General features: G+C 41.6%; 1 protein-coding gene across 1 annotated transcript in view; it reads right to left on the minus strand.

Annotated features, from left to right (window-relative positions):
- DYNC1I1 (dynein cytoplasmic 1 intermediate chain 1) overlaps positions 1–27,366 on the minus strand; it is a gene marked incomplete at its 3' end in the record, with an annotated part of 193,290 nt that overhangs the window by 50,669 nt on the left and 115,255 nt on the right. The window contains exons 10-11 of the mRNA XM_082327082.1: positions 22,420–22,545; positions 129–275 (exon numbers count right to left, since the gene is read on the minus strand). Of these exons, the coding sequence (XP_082183208.1) occupies positions 129–275; positions 22,420–22,545 (273 nt within the window). The remainder of the gene's footprint in view (positions 1–128; positions 276–22,419; positions 22,546–27,366) is intronic.

Consider the following 27,366-nt stretch of genomic DNA (forward strand, 5'->3'; position numbering starts at 1 on the left):
TTTCCCTTCAAGGGCCACACTTGTGCTTTCATCTGTGTGGCAACCAGCATTGTAGACACAACTAGGCAGCTCCATTTCCCTGCTGACCATTTCCTCTAAGGAAAGGAGGAGGTGATTTTTATCCTTACCGTGTGAGCAGCAGCAGATAAGGGAGTTCTCTGAACCGGAGTGCGCCTGTGACTGCGATTATCCCACAAGACAATTTGGCCAGAGTATGTTCCACCAACGACCAGGTTTGGGTGAAAGCGGGCAAAACAGACAGACATCACAGAGGACTGCAGTAGAACAGGTAGAGAAGAAGAGAGGGGTTACACGGTCAGTCATCTTCAATCCTCTCCTTAAGGAATTATATTGTAATTAGCATTTTGTATTTTAGAAATCACTTTATGAGCTCTATTCATATTCCTTGCACACCAGTAATTCTGCTAAAGCCAACAGGACACATGCAAAGAGCTAATTTTGACCCTAAAATGTGTACTTCCATTGGTCCTAGGGAAAATGTGCACCACAGGATGAGTCTTAGCATGATGCTAAAAACCTGAGATAACCTCCCCATGACAGTGATGGGAAAGTGCTTAATTTCATTTCCAAAAGTGAAAACTTCAAGTAACCAGATGCCAACCCAACAGAGGTTGGCATCCTGGCCCATGATTTCCCATCAGAGAGAGCTCTTCCCCTATTGCTCCTCTAGCTTTTAACTCTCAAAGAATTTGAGATGAGTTTGTGAGAGACCCTCCAAACTTCACCTCAAGGTGCGCTGCCTTAAGAGCATCAGCTGACAAGCCACATCTCATTGTTGGAACAATTATTTCTCTGCTACAGAGAGGTCCTCTTCTAATAGCAGCGGGAATCACATTCTCCCTTACACTGTTTGAGCAGAAACGAGTTTTTCCTCATTTTAATGACAGCTGAGTTGCCTTTGTACGTTTTCTTTAGCTGGGGATGCTGAGGAGCCAGACTGGTGTAACAGTTACCCTGGCTATCGGGTAGAGTGCCCCACAAGCCAGCATGGAGATGGGTATCTATCCCAACTACTGCCTTCCAGTCTCTTTAAAAATAACATACAACATCTGAAGTCCTCAAAGGAACAGTCCCCAGAACCTTCATGTGCCAACAAGCTACAGCTAAGAGCAACAAGCTGTAACTCCTTCAAGTCCTCCATCCTCTTTCTAAGGAATTATTTCCCATTTTTATACAATTGGTCCTGGATGTTATGTCTTTGTTTTATGTAAATTGGAAAGCAAAGGTTACAGCATTCATGTAATTTCCTGAGAATTCACATACTAATAAAGACGGTTTGCAAACAGAAGCAAATGTCATTTTTTCATGGGCAGTTTTAGTGATGCTTACAAGCCACAGAGCAAGAATTGAACTGCTGCGGCAATTACAGTCAGAAAGTTAACTTCACTGTTAGTGGTCACATTCTTACAAATTCATTTTCTGGCTGTTTCCAACAAGTTTTGGTAACAAATCTTTGTTATAGTTTAATGACTGGATAGTTTGAAGTGGTGACATTCCTATGTGTGAACCCATTTTACTCAATGACGAAGGGTTAACTAAATTACCATATTTCAGTTGCATAAAAAGCATTGCAGACATTTAAGTCAACTTTGTTGAACTGGGAACATAGGAGCTGCCAAGCTGAACTAGACCCAATGTCTATCTAGCTGACAACCCTGCCTCTGGCAGGAGTGGATGGAGCTGTAAAAACTTTGACGTGGGCAGATGTGTTGTCTTCTTTCCTTACTGCACCTCATCCTGATTTCTAGTGGCTAGAGACTGGTTTGAACTCTTATACCAGAGATTTAAAACCCCTTCTGACAGGGCTAGAATTAATTATGCTAACTCTTGATGTCTATAACTAGGTTAATAAGAGTAAAGCAAAATGTGCAGTTTAAATAGTTTTTACTGAATTCATATGGCTGTGTGATATCTATTGTTTAAAGCCAGATTATATGCTAAATTAACTTAGTAGACATACTTATAGCATACAGCACTATACTCAATACTGTTTTTTTGACCTAATAAGATCTCCAAGACAATGAAATAAGCTGCCACTACCTTTTTTCTTCCCCATTCTCTCTGGATCCTCGTGGCTGTTCACGTGACATCTTCGGTCCCTTCCCTTCTTGACTAAAGCTTTTGCATATGTTTCTCTGATGTTATATAGTCTAGTATCTAATGACTAGATGATTAGTATATATAATTGCCTATTTTAGTCCATATCTATCTAAGCGCTTGAGCATAGTAATTACACTATGGTCAGTCGTAGCAACAAAAGGTAGCTTCCAAACACCATTTCCAAAGGACCTATTAGCTTTACAGATAAGAAAACCTACCTCTGAGTAACAGGACTTTGGTACTGCTAAGACAGTATTAAAACTCAGCTACAACGCAGCTGCCATCCAGTTTCCACAGATCCCCCATACATTATAACTAAAACGACCCTACAGCACATGTTCTACATTTTATCTCTTTGTTTAATGGCTTTGTGAGTTGTTTTAATCAACCCCTCTCATTCCTTATAACTAAGCTGACAGATATTCTTACATGAAGTAAAATAGCCAGATGATTTTAAAATAGTACAGCTCCACCACTGTGTACACCCCACAGCAGCTACAAGGCTCCACATGTATTTTAAGAAACCCCAACTCAAACAGTCATTCCACAACAAAGTTCTCAGTTTGTCCGAAACAAACTTGGGAGACTCTGAAGCAGGGCAAAGAAGCCAAGTGGACAGTGTATTTTTAAATGTTGTGTTTTCATGGTTAGCATGTTTTTGAATTCAGAATCCCAGAATACAGTTGAATGGTCAGGATATAAACTGACCATGTGTGTTTTTCATAAAGTTCAAAAATAACCTACAGACATGACACAGACTTAAGCCCTCTGCACTGCTTCTAGTTTTACGTATCACTCCAAAGTAACTTGCATTCTTCAACTGATGAAATGTTCACATCCTTTTAATTATGTCAATATTATTTTTCTACCGAGGAAAAACTTCTGTCAAATATTAGAATTTAACAATTTAAGGACTCCACTTCATAGCACTTAATATAGTGATTATTTTCTTAAAGTTAATGGCAGTGCTCAGATGAGTAAGGGCTGTAAGATCCAGCCCATTCATTTAACAACTTTAAAAGTATTCATTTCTTAGCCTTAATGGGAGAGAGCAGCAGACAGGTCTCCAGTCTGTCTGAACAGCTCTGTGCTCAAGGAGAGCAGCAGAAACCATTCCCTGTAAGCCTCTTCTGCCTCCAGGCTGCCTTGTTTGCCGATTCAAGCAGTCTTGCTTCTCTAAAACAGAGTTTTGCCACTGACTTCAAAGGGGGAGGAACCAGTGTGTGGTCAGGTTTTAAAATAACAGCGTACCCCTCTTTGCACTTTTACAACACCTTTCTAGGGAACTCTCACGGCACTTTCCAATAACGACAGTAAAGCTTCCCAGTTTTTCAGTCAGGCATATTTTATATGCTGTCGGTGCTTAGTTACCCATTGCAGAGGACAGAAGCAGCTAGTTTCATAGCATATGGCAACAGTGCATAAAGAAATGCAAGAGGGATCATGTCAGCAGGCAATTCCACAGGGAGTTTAGTGTCCACAGTATAAAAGCAGCATTTAGAACAGGAGGTTCCCAGCGTTATCTTTTTATGGGTGCCACAGAGCATCTGTGTCTGCAAGTTGTTGGGACCCGCAAGAGACAGGCAAACCCCAGTGTTCGGTCACCTTCATTTCTCTGAATTGCTCTGTGCAGTGAATCATTTCATTATTCACCTTAGCTTAATGCTTTGGTCATTTTTCCCTCTGTGCAAATACAGTCTACTGGATTTAGCTTTCTGTGTCTCTCTTTAGCTTTCTCAGCAACCCTACTAAAGTATTTCTGGTACTTCTGGCTTTGTGATCTTCCACCCAGATGTTCTACTCCTGTATCTTGGTGGCGGCTTTCTGGTGGGTGCCACCACGCTGGTGCTGCTGCCTCGCCCCCGCGCATGCTCTTGTCATGGCAAAGAGAGGGCTGGCCTCAGAAACCCAAGCGTTGCCCAGCCCTTGGAGAGGCCTGCAGTTGGAGGGACGGAGGCAGCGCGCCCCAGCCCCCTGTTTTGGCAGCCGTCAGGTCGTCTCAGCCCGTGCGTAGGGAGAGAAGCGCTGCAGGGGCGAGGGGGTGGTGACTTGCTCAGCCGCCTCTGCCTCCTCCCTCCCCGCTGATGCACTCGATTCAAACAGGCCCCGAGCCCTCTTCAAGTGGCTGGCAGAGCTGGTTTTTATTTTAGAAGCTTAATCCGGCCCAGATTTGGATTAATGATGGCATATCCCTCCAACCACAGATACACATGCTCGGGACAGACAGTCATTTAGATTCTCCTTACTGAGAAGCCTGACCTCAGTACCCACATCTGATGTGTGTAAGGCCCCAGAGACTCAGCTGTCTGTGCTCATGTCCGTAGATTCGGATGGCACTCTGCCCAGCCACCAGTTGAACAAGTTCACAAAGACCTGGGTGCTAAACAATAATGACTTTCAATAGGCAACGACTACTGCATTCAGCGAGACCTCTTCTGCAGGAAACCACCCCCGTAGGCTGTGCTGCCATACTGGTGCCATATGCCTGCACTTGACACCAGATGGATCTCGAAACAATACTTCGTCAGTGGGAAGAAGCAATCTGAGGAGTTCACAGGCGTCTCTAGACTCCAAAATACCAGGTTACATTGCAGCAAGCACTCAGGAAACTCCTGGATAGATTTTCTAGCTGAGCAAACACATGTGAAAAAGCACTACAGTCTGTGGCATGCTACTATAGGTCAGTCTAACACAGACAACAGCGGGCAATAAAATTAACTGCAGCTGAGATGAAGAGGCAGATCCTTTTCCATGCTTGAGGGAATTGACTTAGAGGGACTGAGAGCAGAGGGACAAAGCTGTGGTACTGTTTCTTAGCTAGAATCACAAAAAGGTGCCAAACTCATAGTCCTTTATCCATAGGAACTGAAGAATAGGGACCGGACCTCTGATCACATATGCCTGCCCTCCTGAGGAATAAATAAATAAAGACAAAGGCCAAAAGTACACGTACAATTTACTTATAACCTTTTGCGCTTGCCCCTGCTCATCAGGAACAGCATTTAAAGAGTCTAAGCACTCCCAGTCCCTCTGAGAGCTGCCCTACTTTCTTCTGGCCAGGCAATCAGGAGACCATCTCCTCACGCTTGCATTGCTACACACACTTACATATGGCCCCAGAACAGATACGGACGATACACCTCAACTGCAAAGGTGGATTAAAATCATCATCTAGAAACAAAACGGCAACTGAGTTAGTTACTAAATAAAGCCCTTTTTTCCTGCCAGGCCAAGGACTGAGAATCAGCATGGAAAGCAGTGGTATCAGATCTGAACACTGGTTTGTCTGGTTTAGTGCCCTATTACATCCTTTTTGCACCACAGAAGGTGTGAGATACCTTAAAAGAGGCAATTCTATGGTGACTTTGCCCTGGCTACTGAGATACCTGGATTTGTACACTGAAATAGAGACTATGTTCCTTCCAAGACTCTCACTTATTTTTAGTATCACCTATTATGAATCTGGATATTTCTGTTTTTCACATAAATGTCTACGTATAATTAATAGCAATAAGCAAATGGCAGAGAGGATAGCAACAGAATTACAACTGTTTTTTGCAATTAAATTTGAAAAGGTACCTAAAACGTGATTTATGTGTACGGAAACCTTTACCAAAGAGGTTAACTCTTAATTCTAAAAGCTTTAAATGCCAAGACTTCTGTATTGCTCCCCCCAGCTCTCTTCCTATTCAACTACGAAATAGCATCTGAAATATTTTGTGCTAGAGATGATTTGTGGTACCATACAAAATTCGTCTTCTACTAAAAATAAAATAAAAGCAGTTGACATCCTTCACATATTTAAAAAAATAAATAAAACCAAACAAACACTTCTTCAAACCAAATGTCTGAATCCTGTTTAATTAAAAAAAGGAAGTTTATACTTGGTTATGGTGTGTGTCGACATCTATCCCTTTGATTTACAAGAGTATGGACTGGAAAGAACAGATTGCTTTATTCAAGAGAAAGAAAGGAGGGAGGGGGGCCCAGTGTGACAGGAAAGAGTGTAGGCTGTATTAACTTCAGTGCTTGTTAAAACATGAAGGATTAATGGTAGAAAGGGAGGGAAGAATTGTGAATGTCTCCAGTTTAGGATCTTCAAAAATGTTTGGGGATTCTAAGAATGTCTCACCCGACCACATGAAAGCTGCACAGAGAGACTCAGCCACACGACTGCTCTAAATCCAAAGCTGGTATTGCTCCACTTATACCGTCAAACCAATGGAGCTGAAATGTAGCCACAAATTAAATTTATTTTTATTGAAAAAGTACTAAGTCCTTAAAAAGAAGGAAAAGAGTATGTCAGGAAATGCAGCTCTTTCTTAGTCAAGTTTACAGGGTAGGTAACTGACATCTAACCTCAGTGCTGACATCTGAGCATTGCAGCAGAATCAGAGAGCTCTGCCCAAGTCTGCAGGAAGGCAATATCCAGCCTCATGCCTTCATTTTAAGCAGGGCAGAAAGCTGAAGCTTTCTACTTTTATCTCTGTAACTGCAGGTTCAGCCTGTATAACTACAAGAATAAAATAATCAAAAGAAAGTCCACAAGCTGCCCTGCTGAAAGGGAATCTGCACTTCAGCCTTCTTGGGGAGTGTATTTGCTAATATTACTCATTCGGTGGTGTTGCGATGACACAGAAAAGCAGCAAAACTGTTGGCTGTATTGCAAAAGCAGATAAACATGGTACTTCTCAAATGCGATACAGGGAGATCCTGCCTGCCTTTATCCACAACTGCAACAACAAATCCATTTGGTAACCCTGAATTACTAACCCTGAATTACTACACATACGTGCAAGCCTAAGAATACAATCTTTGCTGAATGTCCTACTTTGTTTGTTAGACTGAGGATGAGAGAATTAAAGCCTGGACAAATAAGGAGCAACTTCATAACAAGAGCACATCAAAATCAAGTTTTCTCTCCACCCAACTGCTTACATGCTAAGTACCCAGATTCATCTGTTTTCTCTGATTAGGACCTGGCTGCTTATCAAATTGCAGGGTCAAATCCTTAATGTCCAGGTGCCTGCGTGTTGGAGAAGCAAGCACTTCCTTGGTTTGTCTGTTTTATTTAGATCATGAGACTCTAACAGTTATACAGGAGTACTCTTAATTGTTTTGATGAAATTATTCACAAGCCTGAAGTGACGGGTCCGCACCACCCTTGCAGACCTGGAGCCCTGGGGCATGTGTCTGCAGATGGAGAGCAGAGACCTTCTGCCATTCCCACTCATACTGCAGGCTGGCCAGAATTTGGAGCAGATGGTAGGTGTCAGACTGAGCATGGCGCTCTGGCACTCCGCTTGCATGCAGCAGGGCTCACGAGTTTCAGCACAGTATTAGCCAAAGGTTTCTGGACCAGAGCTTCTACAGATGCAGCCAGCTCAGGGTCACTGCCTGCCACCGCTCCTAACTACAGCTGCAAGTTCTTCAGGACAGAGACTGCGTTGTTACGATGGGTTTGTAACAAATTTCTTTCAAAGGCATCTCAGTCTGGTTGAGGCCTCTAGGATCGACCAAATAATAACATTACATGAAAAATGTACTTGGCACACAGGTCAGAAATGGCATTAGGTAAGAAGTAGTTCTTACACTGAAGAGCGTTCACTTGCTTTCTGAAAATATGGAGCCGGTGGCAGAATGTTCCCATCAACTACCAGCAATCCTTTAGAAATAAGTCATCACCAACATGGGACATGACAAAACAGAAGTTGTCTTGCGTGTTTCTACTGACACTTTTGATTCTGTTAACTCATGGTTGCTGTTTTCATACAGAGGGAAATTCCAAGAGATTTTAGAAGTTAAAATCTTCGGTGAATTGCAGCCTGAATAATTTTCTACTGATGAAACCTCCATAACGTTCTGCACACATTCACATTTACTCACTTTGATTTCTGTTTTAAAAAGTATCTCAAACACAAAAGGTGTCCATCCACACACTGGCTGGTCGGTGAGACAAAGGTATTTAGGTGCTGCAAAGTGCATTGGCAAATCCTGTTGTCTGCTTTTCATCTTCAGGCACCTAACCACATTTATAAATCTAGCTCAACATCATTGGAACATAAATTAATGTCTTAACACTTTTGGTCTGCAAACAGCCAAAATTCAGATTCAGCAACAATCAATTCCCAACTGTATTTCATTGATAATTCAGGGTAAGGTGCGAATCTTCTATTTTCAGCTTGCGCACTGTTTGCTATGGAGAATGTATACAGTTTTTCTTTCAACAGTAAGTAATGTCAGGTTGTAACTGTCACCCTTTTATTTTTTTTTTTTTGTCAGAAAAGGGCTTATGGGACTGGACTTCTAATATTAAAGGGATGTTTAACACAGATAGTTACCCCAAATAAAGAACCTCAACCAAACCACGACCTCCATCTCTCTGTAGTGTGACCACCCTTCCGTGGAAGCGGTAATGCAATCTGCATGTTAGCTTAGTTGTGTTTGGGTTTCATCTGGGCTCAGAAAATCAGTAAGATAAGTTACAATGAACTGTCTGCAGTAATTAATGAAGGGACAATAACTGAAGAGAAACAAAAGATTTTACATTCAACTTTTCAGCTCCATTGAAATGCTTAATTCTCCATTCCCTACAGACTCTAAAGAAATATGCTTAAGGACACAGTCTTTGCAGAATTTTAGGGACAGTTTAACTAAGACACCAACAATTGCTGTGGCAAATGCTAATGCTATGCACTAAGTCTTGAAAACTATACCCTATGCATAGTCTGCTGTGTATATATTAAATCTACTGTAAGTACATGCTGGTAATATAATAAAGAATAAAAGAATAAAACCTGATGCTTCCCTAATCCTTTTTCAGTCTCTTTAGCACTTATTTTGGCAAGCAAGGCAGAGATTGCAGCGTTCAGTGCCAGAAGGTCCTGAAAGAGGCCGAGTATTTAGTATAGGACAAGTTTTCAAAAGCTGTCTCCATCTGCATAGCCTTTAAGCACTGTTTACATCTCCATGAATTATTATCCACATGTGTGGATGGCAGAATAGAGATAACAAGATTAGAGTCCATAGTAAAAAAAAGAGGAAGAGTTCAGTTTAACTTGTTTTGGTCAATCTATTCGTCATCATATCTCTGCATTCCTATAGGTTTTTGGGGGGGAGGAATACTTTAAGCAGTGCAAAATGAAAGATAGGGCTTGAGAAGCACATATGCAAAACATCACACAAACCAAAGCCCCCTCTAAGCGTTGCAGTCAGGCAAGTCCAGGCAAAAGCATCTATGAAGGTGAAGCCAGTTCTGTCTAGCAAATGCCTGCAGAACCTGGCTGGGATGGACAAGTCCAGGAGTTCTGGTCACTTTTTCTGAATTACTTCTGCATATTCTCTGATATTATCTAATATAAAATACAGATATAGTCTTGGCAGCTCAGCCCTGTGCTCACAAAGTGCCCCAGCCACCGGGCTAAGGATTTAAGCTTCTTGTTGCTGCACATCTCTTCTCCCAGCAGAGTCTGCTTTCTGCTGGAACCACAACCTGGCCTCAGGAGTGAGGCCCGAGAGTCCCTGTCCAGGGTGGTCCCCATCTAGCACTATGCAAAAGCAGAAGAGATCCCCCAGAGAGTGAGGTATGGGCTAGGCTTGCCTGGCATCCTGGTGTCCTGGACTCTTCTCCTCAGAGAAAAAGCAAACCAGATGATCACTTGATGGCAAATTTTGGAAATATCAGAGTTGGGCTTTACAGAGCACGTAGAGATAGCAAATTCCAGGCTTGGAGAGCAGGAATAGAAACATGAGTTGTTCTTCAGCTGTGGTGGTAGCTTGGTGGTTTCTATGGCAGCAGTTCCCCAGACCACGCATTTAATCAATCAAACTACATGAAGCCAGAGATGAATTAGAAGCCAGTACAGATGCTGCAAGAACAATTATCTACAACTCAGCCTGTGAAGTTGGGCATAGTAGTCACAGCTGCTTATAAGGGAGTTGCAGATAAATCTCAAGTGTGGCACTCAGTCAAAACCCCGCCAATAAATGCACAGGCCTTGAGAACCCAGGCATAGTCAGAAGATTGAACATATTGGACCAAGAACACTTTAAGACCCCAGCTGAGGAAGGTATTTATCTATATACTTAAGTCCATCTTTTCTCAGAAGGATGTTTGTCCGTGAACTTAATTGTAGGTAATTCATCTAAGAAGTCCCCCATGACCTCAGTGATTCAAGAGCCTGCTTACAGCCAAGCAAATTGGTAAGCGCTTTCCTTAACATGATTTCTTGTTGTAGGACTTCTGAGAGCCAGTGACCTCCTTCCAGAGACAAAGGAAGGAGGCCCTCATGTTCAGCTGATCTTGGGAAGACTCTTGTAGAATTGGAGACAGTCATGGCACAGCTGGGTTCTGCATAACCTCAGAATTACAGGGAAGGGAAAAGGAGCATGAAGTGTCAGACTCACTGAATCGCCAAGGTTGGAAGGCACCTCTGGAGATTGTCTAGTCTAACCCATTGCTCAGAGCTGGCTCAGCTGGAGCAGGCTGCTCAGGACTGTGTCCAGTTGGGATTTGAGTATCTCCATGGATGGAGACCCCATGACCTGTCTGGGCAACCTGTGCCAGTGCTCAATCACCCTCACAGTAAAAGAGGTTTTTTCTCATGTTTAAATGCGATTTCCTGTATTTCTAATTTTGCCCATTGCCTCTTGTCCTGTCACTGGGTGCCACTGAGAAGAGCCTGGCTCCATCCTCTTTCCTCCCCCATCAGATATTTGTACACATTGACAAGATGCCCCTGAGTCTTCCCTGGGCTGAGCAATCCCAGCCCTCTCAGCCTCTCCTCATATGAGAGATGATCCAATCCCTAAATCATCTTAGACGCCCTTTGCTGGACTCGCTCCAGTATGTCCAAGTCTCTCTTGCACTGGGGAGCCCAGAACTGAACGAATCTCTACTTACTGGACCCCTCGTTACTTATCAAGGACCCTACAAGTCTTTGAATAGAGCTTTGCCTGACCCTGGAGATAGGTCACTTGATTTTCCAGATTAAGGCTATGACGTGACTTCTGCAGGAAGTCCTATGGGAGCAAAGGGACAATGGTGTATCTTATTTTACTTGTTTCTAAGCAATTGGCATTTTGTACTCTGTAGTCTGTGTCACTTGGGCAAACTACTATCAGTTCACTGTCAAAATAATTACAGTAATCTTTTCTTATCTTTTTGATTTAATTGCAGCTTCTAGTGAAGACTGACAGGCTATTATATTTGCCCAAATCCATCACTTTTACTGATGTATCATTTATACGTAGTGTCACTACATCATTGGAAATAATTGAAAATTAATTAAACATTGCACATAGATATGAGGATTGAGAGAATGAGAGGCACAGATAAACAGCTATCTAGTGGAAACGCAGAAGATACCACAGGCAAGTCTGTATTTAAGAATGAGGGCAGGAACACGAGTTGCCTTTGCACTGTTCATGTCTCCTACAGTGAATGACTGTACAAATTCTGGTATGAGTAGCCTGGCTCTGCACCCATACAGCATTAGGGAACAGCTACGATCATGCAGGAATAGATGACTACTTCCCATTATAGACCCAATTTTTAATCCCCCTTTCTGCAAACAAACCTTAGTTTCCTGAAATTTCACATCCCACTTTCCTCACCTGCAAGGTTCTGCTGTTTGGTTTCTGCTATTTTTTTCCATGAGTAGTCTTGGAGAGGAGGAAGGAATGAGATAAGTGTTTTTCCAGTCTCAAGGTCAAAGCCTTAGTTACAATAAATCAGCACAGTTATGCCATCTTACATTTGCCTACTCCTGGGGTAACAGAGGACCACATCTTGCTCAAAGCCAGCTCACCTGGGTCATCCACTCTCACCAGTGATGGGGCATTTTATAATGCATCACTATACTGCCAGGAAGAATGGATTTACCCCAGACAGCTCATGGCAAACAACAATTCTGCACAACTCCTGTACATTATTAACTCAGTCCAAATTGAGCTTAGTCTGTTTACAGATGTAAACGTGAGAGAGCAAATGTTAAGCATGTTCTTCTCCACATGAAACGACTGGTGATTCAGTGTATGTTCATGAACAACATGGAACTGAAGTGGAATTGATATTTATCTTAGCTACAAAACCACTAAATGTTGTTATAAGAGCAATCCAAATGAATTAATTATAGATCATAACGTATCCTGGCACATTTTGTTGTAGAGATAATGAAAACACTCTGATCTCTCCAGTATGACAAGTTTTTAAAAGCATATCGCTTCTTGCACGTAGGACATTTGCTTGTCATCTTACACTAAAATAAATGTACTTTAACTTTTCTTCTCTGATACTTTTCATGAGAAAGACAATCCTGTTTTAATAAAATTTCATGAGAAAGTTTTGCTTTGTGAAAGTTAAATCTATGGTATTTGTCATCATTCGTATTCTGTTATTATGGTTATATAATGGATTGTGAAATTTTTGCAAAACACTGTGAATGACTTCATATGGGCACTTATTACTAACAAAGGCTCACTTTTTATAATCATCATTATAGTGACAGCAAACGTGATATCAGTATGCAGAGTCGCGCTCGTACCGTAAGAATTCCTGGGCAGCCTCTAAGCGGGCTGACAGAGACTCCCCTTTTTGCCGCTTTCCAGAAGACTTTCTGCCCCACACGGGAAACGTCTTCCAAGGATAATATCAGTATCTCAGGCAGTCAGCACGTGCTTCGGCTTTCCCTTTGTGGGAAGCAGGGAGTGTTAATCATCATTAAATCAATGTTGCCTGTATACAAAAGTTCTTTTCAGGGAAGTACTTGTCAGTCATCCAGCCGTGGGGGCAGAGGGTGGAAAACTGTTGATTTTAGACCTAAGGCAGAGGACAGTTGTATCCCAGGCTGTAATGATGAATTCCTTGGTTTCTGGGGCCTTTTACAGCACTTTAGAAGAGTAACTGTTTTATATTTTGTGCCAGGTAACGCAGAAAGAGGCTTCACTCCTCACATAGAGCTCCCACAGAGACAAAAATCATGAGGTGAAAATAATTTTCTCGAATTTGGACCAAATGTAGTCTCCATTGCAAGTAGCTTGCACTGAGAACAGTTACATAACCCAAACAGAAAAGTCATGCTTATGGCTGTTTATCCATCATTTGCAGTGCAGCTAGGGAATTGCATGGTATTTTATATCCTTTATGGAAAAAAATTCCGTGGAAGGATCCCAATGACTTATTGATTTCACATCTGATCCCGCATTTCTTGTTCACCCAAAACCCTTTTAGCACTGGGAGTTTCAGATATACAAGAAAAACTTTAAAACTTAATGTTCACATCAACAAAGGAAAGTTATGCTCTTTTTTCCCTTCCTTCCTCCCTCCCTTTTTCTTAAAATATTTTACACTAGGTCATGTTGAAATGTAACCAAATCAACAACTACTAACCTATAAAACACCCTCAGGAACAATTGCAGGATTTGGTGATTTTTTTCTCTGCGATTTTGGGATAGTGTGACAAATTTGCATTTTTTATCAAGAGAGTTTTTCAAAATTCTGAGTCGAACGAATAATGTCATGTGTTTGTAAGTATCAATAATCTAAGCCATCTGCAAAGGAATGGTTTTGCAAAGGCATCTCTTTCAGGACACTCTGTGGATTTTGTCACTGGTTGAGGTTTTGGCAAACCATCAATATCACTATAATTTTCTCTTATGAAATATAGTTTTTGACTGAGATCTTTTTTTTTCCTTAGCTAGCTAAAGTTTAAAAATACTGCATGTCTAACTCTACAAATTCAAAGGTTAGGTTTGCTCCAAATTGCATTATTTGCATAGATGCCAGTAATTCAGAAAGGTACAATGCAAGTTATCAGTGAAACAAAGAAACTTAAAAAAAAAAAGAATGCCTGCTGTATCGAGTGGCCAACATATTCTTTATATTTGGTCTGAAAGGAAGAATATCTGAATGTGAAGAAGGGAAACAGCATCTTTAAGTACAGATTCATTGCAAATCACTATTTTAACACCTACAAAAAGCACAATGCTATTGCTAGTAGTGACAGCATATCATTTAAATGTATGATAATCTATCCCCTCCAAAAAAGTCTTAGAAGCAGGAACCATCTAAAATTTTCTATCCAAGACAAGCAAATTTGTCACTTCCTAATTCTTTGATTCATAATTGAAATCTCCATTTCAAATGGGGAAGATGATCTATGGTAAGCATTGCTCTAAGCAAAGGAGCATTCTGTTGCTAGCAGACTTTGTTATGTATAAACACAGTGCTCAAGTAATTCAGAATGTTAATTACTAACAGGGAAACTGCACCCACCTTTTGTATTAGCAGTCATTTCACAGACTGATGGGATATGACATACAGTTTTGCTGTTCTAGTGTACACATTGGCTTTGATGGGTGTGTTGCTCTTCAGGGTTCTGCACAAGAGAGCAATAGATCTGCATCATCATGGAAAAAGGAGCTTTGCTAAGGGCTAGGAAAGACACAGGTAGGCCCAAGGGAAGGCTCTGTGGATCCAGTTGACATCCCTTCAGTCTAAATAATAATGCTTAGTTTCTCTCCAGCCTTGCCTGGAAGAAGGTTTCCTTCTCCCAGTCCTGTTAGGAAAAATATTATGATTTGATTTTGTGTGGAAGTAAAGTCATTTTAAAGAGATTTTAGGACTGAAAGGCTATGTGGAAAGCATGGCATACTTTTTCTTGAGCTGCAGATGCTAGCAGATGCCACATTAACAGCTGTGGCATTTCAGCAATAAGGCAGGACTTCAGGCTCACTTGGGGCATTTCATATTGGTGGTTTCAGGACTGTGTAAGACACTGTAGCACCCAAGACAGAATATACATTTCCACATTTTCCGTGCCTTTTCTGTCCTCCCCCGGTGATGCCTCTGAGTTCAGTAGTATCTGGGAGACAGGAGACTCTGCCTTTTGTATATTTGGTCCTCTTTGTCCCCCTCTACAAACCTGCTGCAGGCAGCTCTCTCCTCTCAAGTAAGACACTGAAAACCATTTTCCAAATACTACATTCAGCCTTCAGATGTGTGGGTGTAACTTCTACTGACTCACACACAATCTCTCCACAAGTATTGGAGCACTAATCTTAGGCCAAATGATAGTTATTTATAATCACCAAAGGCAGAAATGGTGTAAACTCCAATAAGAGTAGCAAAAAAAGACAGTTGTCATCAACTGAGAACAGGAGGAAGAATCTAAAACAAAAGCCTAACAGACAAGACATGGGCTCTTGTTTACTGAAATCCTCACAGCGCAAATTGTGCTCTGCATTTCTATGTTCCAGCCTGGACAAACACAACAGGACAGAGGAAAAAAGTTTTAAAATAAGAACAGAATGAATAAGTCCTTCTATCACAAGCCACAGCTGAAACTGTTCTCCTCCCCCAGGAGCACAGTTGGAAATTCTTCCAAATTTTAATTCAAAATGGTCCACCTATACATCTGCATGAATTATTGAAATGTGCAAATGACCACGTAGTCACAAATGTAATAGCAGCAAAGTGTCCTGGAAAACAGGCAGGGATGAGCTCTAGGCAGCTCCACAAAGATCATCCTACCAATGATACATAGCAGGAAACGAAACAGAAATGAAAACAAAACAACCTCTGTATGTATGAAGAAGTCCTACCTGATTCATTTTACAACATTTTGGTATGTGTTACAGAAATTCTGCAACAAATTTGGGTCCCTGGGTACTGGAGCATTCCCAGTACGGGAGCTGCCCCAGCATCTTCAAAGGCAGATATTCAGAGGTCCACTTACCAGAGAACTGCCACAAAAACAGGCAGAATCTGATTCATGTCCAGGATCATAGGATTACAGGACAATTCAGGTTGGAAGAGACCTCAGGACCTCTCTAGTCCAACCTCCCATTCAAAGCAGGGCCAGCTGTGAGATTAGGCGAGGTTGCTCAGGGCTTCATCCAGCCTGTCTTGAAAAGACAATGATGGAGACTGCGCAATCTGGACAACCTGCTTCAATGCCTGACTGCCCTCATGGGGAAAAGCCTTTTCCTTCCATATAGCCTGAACTTCTCTTCTCCCATTGTCTCTCATTCTCCCACCGTGGACCAAGCTTCAGTGGTTACCCATCAAACCTACTTATCTTCTGTTGACCAGTTCTATTTTAACAACCGGACACTTTTTGATGAAAACACCTTTTCCAGAGCTGGCTTTTTTTTTTTTTTTAAATTTGCAGTGAGCTCAGAGCCACATGTCTTCTCTGAGATTTGCAGCCCTTTAAAGACTGACCACAGGTGCCCCCTCTTACTAGAAACTGAGGAACTAGACAAGTCAGCTTTGGAACTGGATATACTGCTGGTTCTTCACATTGATTTTGCTTAGGAAATTCTGGGAAGCTTGGAGGGAGTTTAGGGGCTGTCATTTCTTTTATGGCTCTGAAGAGCTGAAACCTTACTTGAAACTTAGATAATAGCAACAAAGTGAGGAAGCCTTTGTGGAAAAACACCAATATAATTATCAGAGAAAATTTTCTTTATTTTTTAAGTATTCCAAGCATACTTTCTTGACAATTAAACTTGTTGTAGTACTTTTCTTTTAAAGTTCTGGGACTGAGCTCTGTTCTGGCTTCCACAGCGAAGGAAACTCAAGGACAAGAGGAAAAGGAGGATATTAGTCATTCATGCTGTTACCTCAGCCTGCTCCGCACACAAGTCTCGTGGATTTGGGCGCTCAGCACCTTTAGAAGGCAGGCTGCTGGAGCAAAAAGCACATCTGAAGGAATTTATGTTGATTTTGAAAGAGCAGACAACAACAAAGGAACCAAACCAGGGAAAAAAAAAGGCAACTCTGGCCAATATCAGCCACTAAATATAGCCCTTCACTTACCTCAGTGCATCTAATTCTAAGATATGCATTTCTGACTCCATCCATTCAGTTGAAAAGGGAAAGACCACACCAGGATAAGCAATGAAGAGTGGTCAAACACATAACTTAATGACAGTGTATAGAAGCCACTACAAAAAAGCTAGGGGAGAATGAAACATTTTGTGGTGCGGCTGAGTGGCTGATCTCTGTACCCAATTCACCAATATTTTCCAAGCATGGACAGCTTTTCTTGAAATTAAAATAGAAAACACAAGTCCCATATCCCACAAAAAACTGACAGTTTAGTAAAGAGATGGAACCAACCAAGTAAATCTGGCTGCATGGCATTTTAGGAAAAGGACAGAAATAGCTGCAGCTATTAAAAGTGATATACTGCTGAAATCTTTTTGTCATTATGCTAAAAGTCGATCTAACTTCTTGAAAGAACTCTTAAATGGTTACTGCTTCCTCAAATAAAAGCTACTTCACATGTGCTCTCCTTCCTTAAAAATATGCTGAATGGAGTTACTTCTGTGTCAAATTTGTACTTCTCACTGCCCTTTTGAGACATTTGGAAAAGACATAGCTGAGAAAGAGGAAATTAATATATCAGGAAATAATCTATAATAAATCAAAATGCAGTCAATGTAGCAATTTTTTTTATTGCTGCTATCATTAGACTGGGTGTAGGAAAGCAGAATTCATCAAACTTTCTAAACACAATGCAGAGTCCTCCAAATCAGAAAGTAACATTCAATTTGGTTTATTTGCATGAAACTAATATCTTTAGCTGTCTTGTCCCCACCCCTCCTCTCCTGAAGCGATGAATGTTTGAAGCTGAGGTCCAGATACTTCAACCGACTTTAATAACCCCTGTTTGGTTCCAGAAGAAAGGAAATGGTTTGCAATAACCTAAAGCCTACTAGACCCACTGATTATTTCTTTCCCTTGTATCTTCCGTCTCTGTAGATCAGCTCTAACCCAAAAGCTATGAGATCTGGTATCTGGTATAAGAGCAGTGCTGTACCCATGCTAACAGGCCCTGCTGAAAGGAAGGGTATAATAGCTCAGACTTCAACTAGCCACTTTAGGGCAAAGACAGTCTGAGTTCTCATTTGCCTCAATCTACCAGATATGTTGGTGCAAAGTTTCAGATATTTCTTCAGGTCACTTTGGCTTTGAACGCTTAGATCAGCCCACCAGGAGAGAGAAACAACATCATGGGTAGAGGTGACCAGTAGTACATAAATGATGGGCATTGCATTGCAAATAATCCTCATAATTAATGGGTAATGTAGATTTTTATTTGTCTGTTCAGTGAAAAAACACATTATGGACATATAAGCACTTTCGAAGAAAAAGAGTAAGACTGAGAAATATCATTGACGCTACTCTATCAATCAATAGTACAGGAATATTCACATACAAGGCCAGCCCCATGCATTGCATAAATCAATATAGGATCGAGCTCATGTTGAGTCATATCATCAATAACCATGCCATACTATTTTCCTTTTTGTCACTCCCACCTAAAAGCAGACAATCAGTAGCTGAGAGAAGCAGTGTGAACCACTGCTTAAAATTCTCCCACCAAAATGAGGGAGAGTCAATGTGATTTCCATGTCTTTGCTGGAATTCATTCCCTCTCTGGATACTGCCAAACCAACGCAACCAGGGATGATTCATCCACAGGGCCTCATAAAGTACTTCTGAAAGGCTTGGGTTTTGCCTTTGGAATGCACTGGATTACACCAAGAGTTTGTGATGCTCCAGCGTGGGGGAAGAGGACATCCCTGACTCTTCCCTACAAGGACATTCCCAGTCTGCACTCTGCAGTATTAACTGCATGCTCTATTTATTCCTCACTACCTAAGGAAAGCATTGAGCTTTCATTCCTTTGGCAAATGATACCACTCTTCCACTTTGATTTTGCTTCTGAGACAACATTTTTTTGCTTGCATAGGAAAACAAATTAACAAATTGCCCAATCCCTCACTCTTCCTTGTTTTCCCATTTCTAACCTTGTGGTAAAGAGATGTATGATGAGCTATAGAGGAAAAAATCTGTGGGAGTCCCAGCTAAAATACTGTCAGCACATCACTGGGTAAAGTAGAAATATAAAAACCCAAAGAAGGGCAAAAATAAAACAAGTAGAAGAAAATAAATATTCCACAGGAGGAGAGAGTAGAAGTCAGGAGGACTGTTTTGTTTAGAAAGGATTTGATAGATCACATGGCAGTTCACATGAATTAATGAGTAAACAAGTCCATGTGGATGATAGTCATTTTTCCCTTAATGCATATTAACTAAAATTGAACCCACTATTTGTAGCACAACATATTGTAGAGCCGTGAAATTTACTACCACCTACACTGTATTAATGAGCCACCAACCTAATATGACTTTAAATTGGGCAAGAATTTCATAACAGTAAGATCATTAGTGACAACAGCTAAGATAAACATTTACATTACATCATCCCTCACATTTGAGGACTGAAATCAAACGTTTTGCTGATTGGAGTTAGGAAAAAACATCGTTGATGGTAGATTTTTGCCTCATTGTCTGCCATGGCTGATAGACAGCTTTAGTTGAAGCCCCTGGGTTCTGGCAACTTTCAGCAAAGGCACTGGGAAAGACTGTTGTTCTGATTATGACAATTTCAATGATCCTATGTAAGATTACAAAAAGTCATAGAAAGAGGTAAAGAAAATTAAGAAATTCATTGGTAATCATCTCACTTAAATCTGTATAATGCACCAGGAAAGACAGAAAAACATTATGGTTCCTACCTTCAGGAATTTACCAAATGTATACCAAATTCTCATATAGTTCTACCTCCTGAAGTTCAGCCAGCTCTTTAGCTGTCCAGAGATGTTTCACATATTTATTTCTATTGATGTTATCAGAACTCCTGAGGTGGAATTTCTTAGAAGTTCCTCAGAAATGGCTTCATAAACCTATTTATTGATTTGGCTTCTCAGAAGTGGCTTGCATTAGTTCCTTGACAGTCACATCTGAAATGAGTTTCTAATTGCTTGTATCTCATTCTGTGAGCCCAAAAATTGAAAGGCAAAAGGTATATTAGTCAGCACCATATAGTATTTATTAAGACCACGGTTTTACAGAAAGTCTTTGGAAAGGAAAACAGAGATCTATTCGGAAAATACACTCAAAATACTGTGTTTGTCCTATCTGGGCAACATAGCTGTAATGATAAGGTGTGTGTTCATCTCTAGCTGCTGGGCTGGTCATGTATTGCAGAAGAAAAACTGCGCCCGTCTCACAGAAGACCTAGAGAAATGACTGAATCAGGACTGAATAAGGGAATGTTTCTCTTGCAAAATGGTAATATAAATGATACAGGGCTGACTAATAATACAGTCGGTTTCCACTAACAGAATAACATGATGATCTACAGAACTGAATTCCAGACTCTGAGCTAAGATAATTTTTTTTTCTTATTTTCCATCTGAGTCAGTCAGAACAAAACCTGTGTTCAAGAGACCAAGTCCCATGCTTTTTGCTTCCCCCTTTAATCTCATGTGGGTATCCCCATCTGATCTGAGACGCAGAAGATATTCCACATGTCAGAAGCCCCATAATGGTGGTTCAAACATGGTTCCAACTCATCACGGATTTATAATGCAAATTATCTGTGGACAGTTTGACCAAGAAAATAAATATTTCTCATGGACAGAAGAACTGATTTCATTTAACTGAAAGATGATGAATCCAGGATGCATGTGAAAGCACAGTGCCATATGTGCCTCTCAATTTACAGGTTTTAAGGTTCCAGTTCTAAAAAGGGGGACATCCAGCTTAATGGGAGAATTAGAAGCTCAGCCAGGCAAAATCTCTGGCCACCACGTTGTCCTATGTTTATTTTTCTAATGGAGAGTATAGCCTGCCTCAATGCTTTCAATTTCGTGAGTGATACCTTCCCTGTTTAAGTGTACCTACTTTTAAAACTAGATAGAATTTTTAATTAATGGAGCACATCGTTGTTATGTCTGTAGTCGATCTCTCCTTTGTGTAGTCAGAAGGGCTACCCTAAATCTGGTTATTATCTTGCAAAATCAATCTATCTAGTTTAAGGATTATTCTTTCTGAAAATGCAATGGGCAATCTCTTCTCTTGAATATTTTGTTTAAAACATTAAGCTGCATGTACATCCTAGAAGAACTTGAACATGGGATCTGAGCTAAGATCTTAAGCAGTCTGAAAGAACACATCAGTCTGCCGAATATGATATCCAGAAAAATACAAGTTCTCATTTCAAAGGTAACACACACACACACATACATATATATGTATATAAATCTGTATGGCGTATTTGCTGTGCAGGCCTAGACTCCTTGTGAAGTTGTTTTTCAGTATAGCAAATTAGAAAAACATGCCCAGAATTAAAGGTTACTTAATCGGGTTGAAGCAGTAACTTCCATTCCAGCAACTCCCTCCCACTATGTTACATCTGATAATGTACCCAAGTCCAAACATAAACTTAGTTCAAAAAGATGTTTGGTCCTTGAATGTAAAATGACACTTAGCTTACACAATTAGCCAGGTAATACATATCCTTCCAAGAGAAGCAATTTTTACCGCAGAATAATCTGCATTTTACTAATCTCTGATTGTTAAGTTTTACTTGCTGAAACTTTTCCATATGGCTTTTTGAATACCACTGTCCTGTATTTAATTACCACAGAAGGATATTAATGAAGAGGTTGGAAATTTGGCCCAAGCCCTGTTCCACAATGTGGACAGTTTGATGGAGATAGAGCCAATGAGCAGAACATTTCTGTCCATACCAGGCTGTGCCATTTCACACACAAAAGCAGTGGCAAAAGAGGAGTAAACAGACCTATAGTAATACCTATAAAAGACCTATAGAAAGATCTATAAAACATCCAAATATTTTGAATTGTCCATAAACTTCTAAAACAGTATGGTCATAAAGTAGCATTGACTGAAGTGAAGCACCGGTTTGCTAACCTACAGGACAGTCAAACAGGAATTGGTGGAGTAGTCCTTTTAATCGAGACCATTTTTATCAAGCCGTAAGTAAAATGCATGCCCAGAAATGCAAAGTGTACTTCCCAATTTTAAAGGCAAAACATGATATTGAGCAGAACCACGGCAAGGGCAGGCAGCTTGGAGTGCAGAGGATGCGAGGAAGCTAACGTGGGTGGGAAAGCATATGTTGCTGCCTGGATGAGGAAGTGGTACACCACAGTTACTTCATAAGTGCAGGGGCTTTATAAACTAAATCTCCTAGGGACTGTTCTAAATAGACAAAGAATGACACGCAGCCCTGACAGGCTTTCAGTATTGTTTGAGAAGGCTGGTTGCCTTCTAAAAACATTGGACTGCTGCTTGTACTTTTTCCAAAAATGCTTATTTTTAACCTCAACCTCTTCATATAAACAGTGGGCAGATGCACCATGTAGTAAACTCTGTTTTGTCTAGCTTGAAATTAATGGCTTCCTCAGTCTTACCTGACAATGGAAAACATATTCCGGTGTGGTTTTCTTGAACTTCATGTTCCATACCAAGGCTACCCCATCAGGTTCATGTGGGGCATCTTCGTTATTGTTATAAGATGCAACCATCAACTCAGGGTACTAGAAAGGAAAAGAAAAAGTGAATGAAATAAGATGGATGATGAAGAACCTATGCAAAATCAGATGAGACAGAAATAATCTCACACTACGTGTGCAATATCTGGTTTTAATTATATTACACACTAAGTTCAATCATAGTATTCGGCTTCATTTTGGTTTTATATTTTACTTGTCCCTGACATCCTTAAAGCCCCGGCTCCTTGCTCTCTCTGAGTTATTCTCGGATACCACAAAGGCAATGTTCTTTTCTACAGGTAATTCTCTGAAAAGACAACTAGCAGGATATTCATAAAGGGAATGCAAAGCAAGGAAGAGGAAAAATCTGAAAGCTTGAGTAATTCTAATGTATTATTTGCTTAACCATTTCTTCAGGGACAAACTGTTGTCTTAATTGGTTTTGATAATAAAAAAACTATGACCATAGCGTTGACTTGCTTTTATTCCGAAATTCACATTTTTTTTTCAGCACCCCTGAAAACTATTCTTTCTTATTTCATTAGGCACTCTTCCTATTCAGTTATGTGTAGAATCAACTTGAAAGCTCTTCTTGATGATTCAAATAGCAAACGAAACATTTTCTTCACAGAAGCTCAATTTTGCAAGATGCTGAGGTCATCTTGTAAAGCACAGAGTGACCTCAAATTCCACTGACTCAGTAAGATTGATGCAATGAGCACTCTAAAATCAGATCCATATTTGCTTGTACACCCATTATCCACTGTTGTATAGAAGTAGATATGCAACACAAACATATGTATTTCCTCTGTTTATATATATATACACACACACATAGTATTATATATGAAAAATCAGATTTTCACATTCTGTTGATGACCTTCTGTTGTTTCAAAACACTATAAGAAGTAACAATTTGCCCACAAAACATCAATTACTTTCTGCCTATACAATAGCACCCAGTTCTCCACTCTCACATGTTTGACAGTAGGCACCTCTGGTAGCCTCTGTCCTTCCCTCTAAATAGTCAAAGTAAGGCAGTGGACCTTATGGCATGTCCAGAGAAAAACACGTGGCTTCTGCAGACCAATGAGCCAGCAGCCCAAGCTCTGCAGGACACACACCCTCCTCTTGTAAACTAGGAATGCTTTCCCTCAAAATTTCTCCATGATCTCCGCAAATCATTGTCACTTTTTGTCTTTCCCAGGTAAATTCCTGCCAAACCATTCACCATTTTATAGGGGAACAGCGCAGCTGGTAGATGTAAAGGAAGTGGGACAAAGAAACTGCCAATAGTACTATTGGGAGCTGTGAATTTGGTCCACACCAGGCATTTTAAAAATTAAAAAAAACCCACCACCCTTTATATCATTATTGTTGAGGTTTGAACCTCTCTGCTCTCAAAATCCATTTGGAAGAAATAATGTGCACAGCTATAACTTTTGCCTTCAGCAGCTGTTCTTTCCCACTTCCATGGATAATACATCATGGAGCTGATGATTTTTCTATTCAACCTCATCATTGCAAATGAGCCTGGACCCACGTGTGGAAGAACCAGCAATGACACGTGGCCACCATAGCTGCCTCTTTCCCATTTTGGGGCGGCTCTGACTGGGTTGTACCTACATCCCGGCAAACCCTGGCTGCTGGCAGAGCTTGTAAGGGCAATTTAGCACCCAAATCACTTGCACGGGATTTAGAGCATGCAGCAGACCAATCATCTCTTCTCCCTCCTCAAGAACCCGGGGAGACCTGAGGGTGGTTTAATCCCACACCTGAGACCCACCTCTTTGGACACAGTTGTGCCAGCCTGCCCTCCACTGCTCTCATCCATCTCACCCCCTCTTCTCTCTCTCTCCTGCGACAGAAATTACAACCACTTCTGAACAGCGAGCTCAGCTTCTCCTTTGAGCCTTTTCATCCCATGTTGGCCCAGGTCCAAGTAAACAGCGTGCACAGCAGGCTCTTGCCAGGGCATCTCGTTTTGGCTGAACAGGTTAGGTACCACTAGCGTGAGCAGCTGAGCCCGCAGTTGTGAAGGGGCAGATACCTTGGCAGGCACGAGCGACAAGCCCTTCCACCAGCATCACTGCAACCAGCTAGGGCATGCAACCAGGTGTGAAGCACCAGTTTAGAGGCACTTTGGGGTTGGGTCACACTCCTGGAAAGTTTAGCGAGCATGTTCTGGTTGGCAGCGTGTCTGGCCATAAACAAACAGTGACTCAAATCTTGCTGGTCTATATGTAGGTTTTGCAATCACAGTTTCTGCATCTGACTGGAAATAAATACAGTTTCAAGTTTACACACATGCTGGGGTCATAGCTAGCTGGGCAACACCATTATGAGGCTTTTTGACTCTTAAAAAAAGCGAGCTAAGTGCAGCACCCTAAATCTGCACTGGCATTGCACACTCGTCGCCTCATTCAATCTACTTGCATTTACAGAATTTCGGTTCTCACCAGATGCCCAGCTGTCCTGTGACTGCAGCTGAAAACAACGTGGAAATGGTGCTGTGGGAAATAGCATTCAAGGCTGCCGCCTGAGAGTCAAGAGAGACACAGCAGTACCCCTGAGACTGTGGTTTTCTTGGCTTTAGATGAGCTAAGTTACCTCCTCATGGACAGAGCAAGGTGATCCCACTCTCTATGTTTACACTGAGTCTGTTGGGCCTTTCCCTTAGATCCTTGATGAAGCATCTAAGCTGTTTTCTCTTTGCTCTGCAAAAGAATCAAGGGGCTAGCGGGTTAGCTTTAATGGTATGAATGATCCCACATGTTTGGGACCGTATTTTACATGTGACTGGGAACAGAATAACTTGTTTAATCAATGCATCAAGGTCCTTTGTTTGATTAAGCTTCTATTTGCCTCCAGGCTGTTTTGCAGCAACAGTTTTATCGCAGAAAATTGAGCAACATGTTCTGCAGTTCCCATGATTATTCAAGCTATCCTTTGGCATACTGGACACTGCTATGTCCTGGAGCGTGAGTGAGAAGCGGAGCTAGCAGTTAGGTGAAATACATCCATCCGGCTCCAGCTCCTGCCGCATGATACACCTCAAAGCAGGCAAGAGAGGAGGCAAGTCCCTCCTCCCAAGCCGGTGTGGGGTGGCGCGCAGAAGCCCCCCAGCATGGAGAAGCTGCCGGAGAGGAGAAGCCCCCGCTGGGGTGCCAGGGAGCTGAGTGTGAAGAGTTAACGGAGGGAAAGGCAGGAGGGGCCACCCTGGAACAAAGAGGTGGGAAGCAGAACATGCCTGCGAGCCCCAGGGGCTGAGCAATTACATTTGGCAGTGCTCTTCTGAGGCGGCTTTTTTTCTTGCTGCCCTGGGAATACAGTAAGAGCTGCCTGTTAGGAAAATATCAGATAAGAATTCCATGTAATTTCCAGCCCCTGAACAAGTGAACAACCTAAGATAAGTGTTTCCTCAGGCTTATATTTGATTTCTGTGGAAATCCATATGTGCTTAAAGGCCACCCACGTCACACCAGTACATACCTGTTGTTAAGCTGATATTTTGCATGAAAGCAAAGGGATAAATCCTTCATTTCACACACGGGGTGCGAGCAAGAAGCCTCTCTGCAGCTGGCTGTTGTACACCACACCTGGTCGGACAGCCAGGCCTGCACAACCTACCAGCAATGCTCGGTGAGACACTCCAGCTCCTCTCCTCCTGCTGCCTGCCACGTCCTCCCTGCAGTCAGCTGCCACCTTACCCGAGAAGTACCCGGAGGGATGGAAGCAGCCCTGCTGCCATTTCAAGGGGAAGGAGAGAAGGATGGATGCGAGAGTCACTGTGCTCCTTATCCACTGCCTCTCCCCAGCCCGCACGCACCATTTACGTACTTGGCCTTAAACACATGCCGTCTCCACACACAACACCTAACATGGTGCAGAAAGAGCAGCTACTTCTAAGATTAGGCTTGTTCTTAGCACTGGGCTGAGCTACATCTATAGCATCTTTGCTACCCACACCAGGCTGCATCAGGGCTCTGGACACACCAGGGCACGCCTGAGGCTGGATTTGGGGCCAACTAGGCAGACTGGCTTGCATTTGCATTTTTCAAGCCTATGTCCTCCTGGAGCAGTTTTGTTATATCTGTATTGTGGAGCTTGGAGCAGAGTATCCCTCGTTTCCTCCCCAGGGAAACCAACTGCTTTGCTCCAAGCTGGAAACTAGGAACAGGCTAGCAGGGACGAAGCAGAGAGAATGAGGGTGGCTGGAGTGAAACTGGGGCCGAATGAATTTGACAGGACCTGTGGTGATGTGTGTGTGTGCTAATCCCAGCTCTCCAACGGAGTAACTAATTAACCTGGTTTCTGTGCTTTGCTGATGTGGCTGTATTGGTTTTGGGAATCTTAAGCAGCTCTATCATCAGTTTTATTTTGCAATATGACAATGCTTTGCGGTGTGCAGAAACTGGATACGTTCCAGGCACGCTGCTTTAGCATGCCCCCTGGCCAGCTGCAGCCTCCTCTTCCATCGCTTTAAGAGAGGACCCAGCATTTTTTGAAAGACCTGTTTTCCATCTTTTCAAGTTGTTCAGATACTTTCACATTTTGAGTTTTAGTATATTAGAAAAATAAATTTTATTCCTCACTGTTCTTATTTTTTATTTTATATATTATTATGTATAACTATTTATTAAATCAACTGCTACATATTTAGTGAATTATTTTTAATTGGTTTAATTTTAAACCTTTTGTCCTAAAAAAATTTCCATGTGCTGAAGAAGTGGAGGGGGGGAGGAAAAGTAAAGACTCCTTCATCTTAGAAGGTTTGTTAACCTATAGTTTTAATACAACATCCTGGTTTTGAAGACCAAGTAACATAAAAAAAAAATGACAGCTTCATTATTATTGCCCACTACT

Source organism: Platalea leucorodia, assembly GCF_965183815.1.
Source record: "Platalea leucorodia genome assembly, chromosome: 1".
Lineage (NCBI taxonomy): Eukaryota > Metazoa > Chordata > Aves > Pelecaniformes > Threskiornithidae > Platalea > Platalea leucorodia.